This window comes from Asterias rubens, chromosome 10 (genome assembly GCF_902459465.1).
Source record: "Asterias rubens chromosome 10, eAstRub1.3, whole genome shotgun sequence".
Lineage (NCBI taxonomy): Eukaryota > Metazoa > Echinodermata > Asteroidea > Forcipulatida > Asteriidae > Asterias > Asterias rubens.
Genome location: NC_047071.1, coordinates 293,449 through 304,211, shown reverse-complemented (window position 1 = coordinate 304,211; position 10,763 = coordinate 293,449). Strand labels below are relative to the sequence as shown.

Below are 10,763 nucleotides of genomic sequence, written 5' to 3'. Positions count from 1 at the left end.
GGTGCCTACAGGAACTTCTTTGGTGCCATCGAGACACTCCTAATTAACCCTTCTCTAATCTTTCCATTATAGCAAGAGGTTAAGATGAGTGGCAAGGTGGTGTACTGGACAAGCTCTTAGTACGACTTCATGAGAGGGGTCATCGTGTGTCATCTTCTCACAGATGGTTCGGATGCTGACATCTTGGCTGACTACTTACGCTATAAGCACTTCCAATTTCAGGTAAGACAACAACACTTGTCAAACTCAATAAGTAGGTTTTCTTCTCTAACTTGTTGCAAACATAATCAGCTCATCTCTCCTGAAATTAATTGCAATAAAACTTACTTGGTTAGTACAGCATCATCTGATATTATAAAGTGTTTTGAGAATAATTCACTTCAAAGTAATGAAAAAAGACATCAGTTTTTCTCCCAGAAATCTTTTGCCTGGCAAAGAAAATGGTTAAGCAGTGTTTTCTGCTTAACCGTTTTTGAAATTGGTCTGGGTAAGCATGAGGACAGACATGCTTACCTCGTGCTGTTCAATATAAGCCAATAAATGACTTAACAGTCAAATAAAATCTAGGGTGGATGTGCAAGCTGGTCTTAACTTCTTGCTAACCTGTGAAATAAGCTTGTGTTTATTTTGTTTAAAGTCAATTTTCTTTGTTTAACCCCAAAATGGAACTATTTTGCTTAGCATTAAGCTGCTCTATATTGAATACTGGTTTCTGTTTGAAGCATATATTAAAGTTTTGTTACATTGGACTGTTTTTCTCCACAGCGGCTTGACGGCTCAATCCAAGGGGAGCTTAGGAAGCAAGCCCTTGACCACTTCAATGCTGATGGATCTCAGGTAAGTTGTGTTTAGATTAATACTACATGAGAAAATAGAATTAGCTGTTATATACTGCTTTACCAACCAAAAGAACCTATGGTAAAAAAGCAATTTTTTTTTTAAACTACCTGACGATACGACCGAAGCAGAGTTTTTCCTGGAAGGGTTCGGGAAAGACTCTGCCAGGGTCAAAACGTCAAGCCATTATCATTTGAGTTTGCACTGTTACTATTTGACAAATGAATTTGGGTTCTTGAGCTGGTAAAGTACCAGTGTAGAAAAAAGGACAAGGACTTCTGAAGTATACTGAAGTATAACCTTGCACTTGTTTATTTTGCAGGATTTCTGTTTTTTGTTATCTACAAGAGCTGGAGGTCTTGGGTTGAATCTTGCCACTGCAGACACCGTCATCATCTTTGATTCAGACTGGAATCCACAGAATGACATACAGGCTATGGCTAGAGCGCATAGAATCGGACAGAGGAACCAGGTATGTAAACAAAATGGTGGTACCCGCTGTTAACCCGCTGATTCAAACTGCCCTAGCCACCGGGCTCAGCTCGGTGGTTTAGTGGTAAGACCTCATTTGATACCTACTTGAATGTTCAAAGAGAGTCAGATTCCCTGACTGAGGTGGTGAGTATATTTCAGGTGTGTAGCCAATGAAGATCTTGTAAATTAGGTGTCAATATTCCATATAACCAAGCCCATGTTTTCAGTAGCAAACAACCAAACAACACATGTAACAATATTCCATATAACCAAGCCCATGTTTTCAGTAGCAAACAACCAAACAACACATGTACATGTATGTAACAATATTCCATATAACCAAGCCCATGTTTTCAGTAGCAAACAACCAAACAACACATGTAACAAATCTTTGTCAGCATAACACGATAACCTGATTGCCTTCCTGTATGTGTATGGTTTCAGGTGAACATTTATCGTCTGGTAACAAAAGGCAGCGTGGAAGAAGACATTGTAGAGAGAGCTAAAAGGAAGATGGTCTTAGATCACTTGGTCATCCAAAGAATGGACACAACTGGACGTACAGTGCTGTCCAAGTCATCCACTCCAGCCAGGTACAAACAGGCATTTATTTATTTTATTACGCATATAATAACAACAATAATGTTAGGTTCTTATATAGAGTTTTATCACATCCCTAGGGAGGTATCAAAATGCTCAGTATTTTGTCCTGCAAGGTATGTGGAGCTACGTTTTGAAGTGTGAGACCTATTCCTTTATAGCACCATGTAATGGTTTATAAGGTGCTATGGTGCAGAATCAAACCAGGACCATTTTCTCTTTCGATAAGTGCAGTGGTCTCTTTATGTTCATTACACAACACACATGACCTGTGGCATTATGTCCCATTCTAAGGACGCAGCAATACTGGGTAAGTGCCTTGCTTTAAGGACACAAGTGACTGCGACCAGGACGCAACCCACACTCTACTGATCAGAAACACAAGAGCTTGAGTTGGTATTCTTATTCACTTGGCAATGACACGCCACATGCAAAAGCATTGGCACCACATACAGGATAAATAGGAGACAAGAAGAAATGTTAAGATTTAGATGTAGGAGGAAAAGGCGTGTCCCAGCCAAGCGTTTAAGATCAACAGATTCAGCCCTAGGAGTAGGTGGCAAAGGCCCCTTGAAAAATAGTTGATTTGTAGCCCACACCTTGAAGTGGTCTTCAGGCCACGTGTGTCAGGCGACTTGCATAAAAAAACCAGTAAACCTAATATAAAATTACAAATATGGGAAAACCCTCGCAATCAGGGCCCAGTTTCATAGAGCTGCTAAGCACAAAAATTTGCTAGCCATGAAATTTTTTCTTTGATAAAAACAGGATTACCAACCAAATTGCTATTTGTTGCATACTGCTTAATACTGGTATTCAGCTGTTGTTTGCTCATCCTGAAAATCACGTGGCAATTTTGGTTGGTAATCCTGTTTTTATCAAAGAAAAAATTTCATGGCTAGCAAATTTTTGTGCTTAGCAGCTCTATGAAACTGGGCCCTGATTGCGAGGGTTTTCCCATATTTGTAATTTTATATTAGGTTTACTGGTTTTTTTATGCAAGTCGCCTGACACACGTGGCCTGAAGACCACTTCAAGGTGTGGGCTACAAATCAACTATTTTTCAAGGGGCCTTTGCCACCTACTCCTAGGGCTGAATCTGTTGATCTTAAACGCTTGGCTGGGACACGCCTTTTCCTCCTACATCTAAATCTTAACATTTCTTCTTGTCTCCTATTTATCCTGTATGTGGTGCCAATGCTTTTGCATGTGGCGTGTCATTGCCAAGTGAATAAGAATACCAAACTCAAGCTCTTGTGTTTCTGATCAGTAGAGTGTGGGTTGCAGTCCTGGTCGCGTCACTTGTGTCCTTAAGCAAGGCACTTAACCATTATTGCTGCGTCCTTAGAATGGGACATAATGCCACAGGTCATGTGTGTTGTGTAATGAACATAAAGAGACCACTGCACTTATCGTAAAGAGAAAATGGTCCTGGTTTGATTCTGCACCATAGCACCTTATAAACCATTACATGGTGCTATAAAGGAATAGGTCTCACACTTCAAAACGTAGCTCCACATACCTTGCAGGACAAAATACTGAGCATTTTGATACCTCCCTAGGGATGTGATAAAACTCTATATAAGAACCTAACATTATTGTTGTTATTATATGCGTAATAAAATAAATAAATGCCTGTTTGTACCTGGCTGGAGTGGATGACTTGGACAGCACTGTACGTCCAGTTGTGTCCATTCTTTGGATGACCAAGTGATCTAAGACCATCTTCCTTTTAGCTCTCTCTACAATGTCTTCTTCCACGCTGCCTTTTGTTACCAGACGATAAATGTTCACCTGAAACCATACACATACAGGAAGGCAATCAGGTTATCGTGTTATGCTGACAAAGATTTGTTACATGTGTTGTTTGGTTGTTTGCTACTGAAAACATGGGCTTGGTTATATGGAATATTGTTACATACATGTACATGTGTTGTTTGGTTGTTTGCTACTGAAAACATGGGCTTGGTTATATGGAATATTGTTACATGTGTTGTTTGGTTGTTTGCTACTGAAAACATGGGCTTGGTTATATGGAATATTGACACCTAATTTACAAGATCTTCATTGGCTACACACCTGAAATATACTCACCACCTCAGTCAGGGAATCTGACTCTCTTTGAACATTCAAGTAGTGTATCAAATGATGTCTTACCACTAAACCACCGAGCTGGCCCGGTGGCTAGGGGCAGTTTGAATCAGCGGGTTAACAGCGGGTACCACCATTTTGTTTACATACCTGGTTCCTCTGTCCGATTCTATGCGCTCTAGCCATAGCCTGTATGTCATTCTGTGGATTCCAGTCTGAATCAAAGATGATGACGGTGTCTGCAGTGGCAAGATTCAACCCAAGACCTCCAGCTCTTGTAGATAACAAAAAACAGAAATCCTGCAAAATAAACAAGTGCAAGGTTATACTTCAGTATACTTCAGAAGTCCTTGTCCTTTTTTCTACACTGGTACTTTACCAGCTCAAGAACCCAAATTCATTTGTCAAATAGTAACAGTGCAAACTCAAATGATAATGGCTTGACGTTTTGACCCTGGCAGAGTCTTTCCCGAACCCTTCCAGGAAAAACTCTGCTTCGGTCGTATCGTCAGGTAGTTTAAAAAAAAAATTGCTTTTTTACCATAGGTTCTTTTGGTTGGTAAAGCAGTATATAACAGCTAATTCTATTTTCTCATGTAGTATTAATCTAAACACAACTTACCTGAGATCCATCAGCATTGAAGTGGTCAAGGGCTTGCTTCCTAAGCTCCCCTTGGATTGAGCCGTCAAGCCGCTGTGGAGAAAAACAGTCCAATGTAACAAAACTTTAATATATGCTTCAAACAGAAACCAGTATTCAATATAGAGCAGCTTAATGCTAAGCAAAATAGTTCCATTTTGGGGTTAAACAAAGAAAAATTGACTTTAAACAAAATAAACACAAGCTTATTTCACAGGTTAGCAAGAAGTTAAGACCAGCTTGCACATCCACCCTAGATTTTATTTGACTGTTAAGTCATTTATTGGCTTATATTGAACAGCACGAGGTAAGCATGTCTGTCCTCATGCTTACCCAGACCAATTTCAAAAACGGTTAAGCAGAAAACACTGCTTAACCATTTTCTTTGCCAGGCAAAAGATTTTCTGGGAGAAAAACTGATGTCTTTTTTCATTACTTTGAAGTGAATTATTCTCAAAACACTTTATAATATCAGATGATGCTGTACTAACCAAGTAAGTTTTTATTGCAATTAATTTCAGGAGAGATGAGCTGATTATGTTTGCAACAAGTTAGAGAAGAAAACCTACTTATTGAGTTTGACAAGTGTTGTTGTCTTACCTGAAATTGGAAGTGCTTATAGCGTAAGTAGTCAGCCAAGATGTCAAGCATCCGAACCATCTGTGAGAAGATGAGCACACGATGACCCCTCTCATGAAGTCGTACTAAGAGCTTGTCCAGTAACACCACCTTGCCACTCATCTTAACCTCTTGCTATAATGGAAAGATTAGAGAAGGGTTAATTAGGAGTGTCTCGATGGCACCAAAGAAAGTTCCTGTAGGCATGCACCTGTAATCCAGTGGACTGGCGCGAAAGAATGCTACTGTAGGCATGCGTCTCAGAAGGTGCAAAAGCGTGCACTTCAGAAGGCGCAAAAGAACATTCCCGTAGGCATGCGTCTGCAATCCAGTGAACCACCGCAATGTTTTGCCGGACTACAACAGTGTGTCAAACTTAGGACCATTTCTACACAAGAATCACTTTGGCATTTTGAAGGCTCCAATGACTAGTTTCAATGGTCCAATGAGGTCAAAAGAGTGCTATTTGAAAGCAACTCAGAAGGGGCGAAAGAACCCTCCTGTAGGCATGGGCCTGCATTCAGTGGACCACTGCAACTTTTTTGCCAGACTGCTACTTTGTGTTTCAACTACAAGAAACATTTTAACTACAGGAACATGTCTTCACGAGACAGTATGCGCATTAGCATTTTGATGACTCCAAAAACTAGTTTCAATGGTACAACGTAACTTGTTACACGTGCTGGAATACCTAAAGGCAAAGTTTTGAAAGTGTTTGATTGTTTTCATCCTATCTAGATGTATACATCAAAACTAACATGTGAAAGTTTTGTTTTAAAAGATGGTCACATTTTTGAGATATCGCCTAAAATCCAGAGCGATAATGTCCCTGCATTATCCATGATTGGAATACACAATCTGAGAAGTGTTACTGTCGACAGTAACGCTCCCTTCTCAGATTCAAATTTTGGGGGATAAAGACTAATTCGATTTTCGATAACCACATTACTTCATAGTGAAATGTTTCTCAAAAAGCTTGCTACTATCGAAAGCTGCTGTAGGCTTCTAATCAAGTAAGTTTTTATTGCCAATAATTTGAAGAGTGATAACCAAATGTATACCTGCCCTACATACCTGATGGTCTATATCTTCGTTTTCCGGTGGTATTTTGACGAGATGAGGATGATTACAGCATTTCTTAAGCTCCATCACGATGTTGATGAAGCTGCCCGTGCTGCCTTTCACGCCCTTAGTCAGGGCACGGAAATTTTTTGTCAGTATCCACCTGTAGATGTAGATTTATTTTAAAAACGACTCTTGCTAGTTTTGTATTCTGGTTGGCTGAACCAAATTCAGGTGAGGTTAACTAATATAGGCTAGTACATGAGATAAACGCCACCAAAACTCATTTTTAAAGACCTACCTTTTTTCAACAGCTTTGGATTGGCGCCTTACAAATTTTCTGATGTTTGATTGATTGATTGATTTGGGAGAACACCAGCTTGGATTCTGCAGGAGAACTTGGTTAAAATTGTTCTCTCTCCTGACAAATGTATGAATATGTATGAAGTCCATACAAAATTAATGCCTATTTAATTATTGTAAACCACGTCCAATTTGGCCTGTGCTTCACGAAATGTGATACTAATAAAATGACAATCGGGGATGTAATAGACTTTATGCATTGACGTCATCCAGCCGCCATCTTAGAGGAAAAATGGTGATGAAACAATCGAGACGCACAGATTTGTACGCGCGGCGCATAGTATTGGCCAATGAACAACCTCCTTTTGACCTCTAGGTGAGGGCGCCCTACTGAAATGACGTCATGTGCATAAGGTCTAGAGGCTGTTGAAAAAAAAAAGAACTGTGAGCGCGTAGCTTGCGAGCGCAAAGCCTGTTTACATAGCCTTACTCTGCAACCTGGGGTGTTCTATATGGTTTTATTTTCATGGTTTTTTTTTTAAACGGAGAAATCACATCCCTGACAATGAAAGGAGACAGATTACTCACTTGTAGTACTGTTTCTGTGTGGTGCTCATTTCCACTCTCAGTATCTGTTCAACCTTAGCTGGAAGTGATTTCTCTACGTCTTTCTTGACCCTCCTCAGCAGGAATGGCTCCAGTTCTTGATGAAGATTGGCATAGCCGTTCTTGTCTGCGCAGGAGAACTCTGCCTCAAACGTCTCCCAATCTGGAAATCTGAGATGTAAACAAACAACTTTGTTTAACCAATCTGGAAATTCAAGATGTTAACTAACAAACTTGTAACCAATCTGAGAAGTAAACTAATATGTATTCTTATCTGAATTGCTTTGAACTAGTTTATTAGGAAAAGATTCCATCGGCAATACAAGATCTTTTACCACAGTCTCGCTCAAGGAAACATCCTATTCCTTTACTCTGATCTTGAAACATCAAACATGGTCTAGTGGTTAGACTGCATAACTTACAATCACAAGGTTGTGGGCTCGAATCCTACCAAGCTAACCGCTGATTTAACAACGACTAGAATATATTTTGACATCTAGTTACTGAATCACAATTTCTTCATTTGTGCAATTCATAACAATTAAACCAATGTTTGTATGAGAAAAATTGGCTGTTGCCAGCTTGGCGTTCATAATCCCTTGTGGGATTTTGCCGAGTTCCCTTGATGGGACGATCATCTTACTAAACAACAACAAAAATGACAGGCCTACTTACGTGTCAGGCATGATGAAATGAAGGAGGGACCAAAGCTCTTTGAGGGAGTTCTGCAGGGGTGTTCCAGTGATGAGTAATCGGTGGTTGGTGTCAAAGTTCTTGAGTGTTTTATAAAGGAGGGAGTCGTCATTTTTAAGTCGGTGGGCTTCATCAACGACCAAAACCGCCCACGGCACGCTGCCAAGGAAAGACTGCAACAAGAAATAAGAGAGCATTTTGAATGAACTTGCATTTACTATTGTAGTCCTGTATATTAGATGTGTGGTAACACCATGTGTATAGCTACTTTGATGTGTAAATGTTTTGTTCTTTGGGAACTAGATCTTATTTTAATTCTACTACCGCTCGGTTTGTTATCATATTATTATTTTTATTCAATGAGTTCAATTGTAAATTTGGTTTTTTTTTGTCTTTGTTTTTGCTTTTATTTCTTTCATTTTGTATTTGTCGGTGGGCATTTCAAAACAACGCTTTTTGGTTTCTGTATAGTGTAAATGCCCCCATATCTTTTACATTATTAATTTTCATTCCATTATTTATTTTTGATTTCATAACTTATTTTTCTCAACCAGTTCTTGATTGTCTTTAACTTGAATTATTGAACTTACCCACTAAAATGGAAATAAATGTTGATTTAAATTGAATTTGAATTGATCTCACCTTGTCTTTGAGAAGAATCTCATATGTCGTCAGAATAGTGTTGAACTTTAACCTGTTTCTGTTACCATTGTGACACCATTCATTCTCACGAATCTAAATAATCAACCAAGAATTTTATATACAAAGTATTACAATATCCCCAGCAGGCAATGGTCACAATGTGATAGTCATAGAACTAATAAACGAGGCATTGTCTTCCTTTTTGTAAGGAATACAAATTTGATGGCCTTTAATTTTGAAGCAATCAAAAGTTCATGAATTACAAAAACAAACTTAAGTTGGATCTGTAGTTGGGGACTAAATACAAGTGTTTAATTAGTCAATACGGCTTGTAACTAGTGGAAACTAGTGGAAAACCAACCACAAACAGAGTACACGAATTGTAAAATGTTTCCGTTTAAAACAATGCTATTGTGCACAGCACCATACGGTGGAAAGCAACAAATAAATAAAGGGAAGGGGATAGTTTTGGTAATCACTCTTAAAATTTATGGCAATCTAAACTTTTGGTTAGAAGCTTATAGCAGCTTTCGATAGTCAATAGCAATTCAAAAAGCATTTCAGTTCTGAGTAATGAAGTTATCTAAAACAATTTTATGCCCCAAATTTTTTATCAGAGAGCGTTACTATGTAATGATTCTCAGAGAGCGTTACTATGTAATGATTCTCAGAGAGCGTTACTATGTAATGATTCTCAGAGAGCGTTACTATGTAATGATTCTCAGAGAGCGTTACTATGTAATGATTCTCAGAGAGCGTTACTATGTAATGATTCTCTAATTGTGTATTCTTATCAGGGATTAGTCTTCCTGCGTGTAGAGATAACCAATCCGGATTTTTGACCATGTCTCAAAAGCGCGACCTTTTTCTGAAATGATATTTTCACATGTTAGTTTTATTATATACATCTGGTATTAAAAAAATCAAACAGTTCCAAAAACCAAAGATATACTTTGTCTTTAAGCATACCATATTTCTACTATTGAGATCTCCAATGTACACCACTACATTCATGTCTGGATCCCAGATCCCAAACTCTCTCTGCCATGACGTCATAGTGGACAGTGGAACAACGATCAGGAAGGGACCATACAGCTGGTGAGCGTTGTACAGGTACGAGAGGAACGCAATGACTTGTATGGTTTTACCCAATCCCATCTCATCGGCAAGGATCACACTGTTTTTCCTGAGGGAGAAGAGAAATATTTATTTTAAATTATCAAGTAATAAAACCACAAGGAAAACTGACCCGATATATTTTAAAATAATTTTGGATTGAACAAAGAAGAATGACTAGCGCGGGACTTGAACCTGTGACCTACTGAGCTATATCTTTGTTTGGGTTAGCTAGTCAGAAGACATTCAACATGTTACTGCTGAAGTCAGGGAACACCAACTTTAGTGTTGATATCAGGACTCACTTTCATGGCGCTGCTTACCGTAACCAAAGAATCGGCACTTACGGAACTAGGGAATTCCGTGCTTGCTTTTAAGTTAAGCGTATTAACAGGGTTAGCAGGAAATGTTTGCTTGTGCTAGTGCAAACTCCCATGTAACTAGGTGTTCTTCAGGAGAGTAGTTATAGTAAATCTAAGCAGATTTGCAGAGTACGAAGTGTACAGAGTTGATAGGGGAGATCATTTCATAGCTTTGGTGCATATGTAACAAAGCTTCTATTACCTGATGAAGAGTGAGATCTAGGAATGTTCAACAGTGGTTTGTTCGATGGTTGGGTCAAGGATGGTATTATGTATGGAACTTGCTCTGATAATACACACTGGAGCTAGACCATGAAGTGCTTTCCAAGTCAACAGTAGGATTTTGCTCTTTCAATTACCACATTAAAGGAACACGTTGCCTTGGATCGGACAAGCTGGTCTTTGAAAGCGTTTGAAACTGTTTTATGACATGCATATGGTTTGAAAGATATTTTTAAAATAGAACATAAATGTCCATACAAGTATCACTCGAAAATGCACGGTTTTCCTTTAAAATCATGAACTAACACGGTCGGTCATTTCATACTCCCCAAAATGGTTGACCGTGTTTCTTCCCGATGTATAAGGAAAACTGTGCAATTTCAAGCCATGTTTGTGTGGATCATTATATTCTACTTTTAAATTATCTACCTAACCATAATGCATTTCATAACAAACAGCTTCAAACCCTTTTCAAAGACCAACTGGACCGATCCAAG

At 38.8% G+C, this 10,763-nt stretch overlaps 1 protein-coding gene across 5 annotated transcripts in view; it reads right to left on the bottom strand.

Annotated features, from left to right (window-relative positions):
• Positions 1 to 10,763, bottom strand: part of LOC117295928 (chromodomain-helicase-DNA-binding protein 1-like) — a 44,764-nt gene that overhangs the window by 22,552 nt on the left and 11,449 nt on the right. For all 5 annotated transcript variants that reach the window (XM_033778727.1, XM_033778730.1, XM_033778726.1 and 2 more), the window contains 9 exons: positions 9,536 to 9,752; positions 8,567 to 8,659; positions 7,907 to 8,097; positions 7,214 to 7,402; positions 6,335 to 6,485; positions 5,243 to 5,395; positions 4,625 to 4,696; positions 4,153 to 4,302; positions 3,557 to 3,705 (listed from right to left, as the gene is read on the bottom strand). In XM_033778727.1, the coding sequence (XP_033634618.1) occupies positions 3,557 to 3,705; positions 4,153 to 4,302; positions 4,625 to 4,696; positions 5,243 to 5,395; positions 6,335 to 6,485; positions 7,214 to 7,402; positions 7,907 to 8,097; positions 8,567 to 8,659; positions 9,536 to 9,752 (1,365 nt within the window). The remainder of the gene's footprint in view (positions 1 to 3,556; positions 3,706 to 4,152; positions 4,303 to 4,624; positions 4,697 to 5,242; positions 5,396 to 6,334; positions 6,486 to 7,213; positions 7,403 to 7,906; positions 8,098 to 8,566; positions 8,660 to 9,535; positions 9,753 to 10,763) is intronic.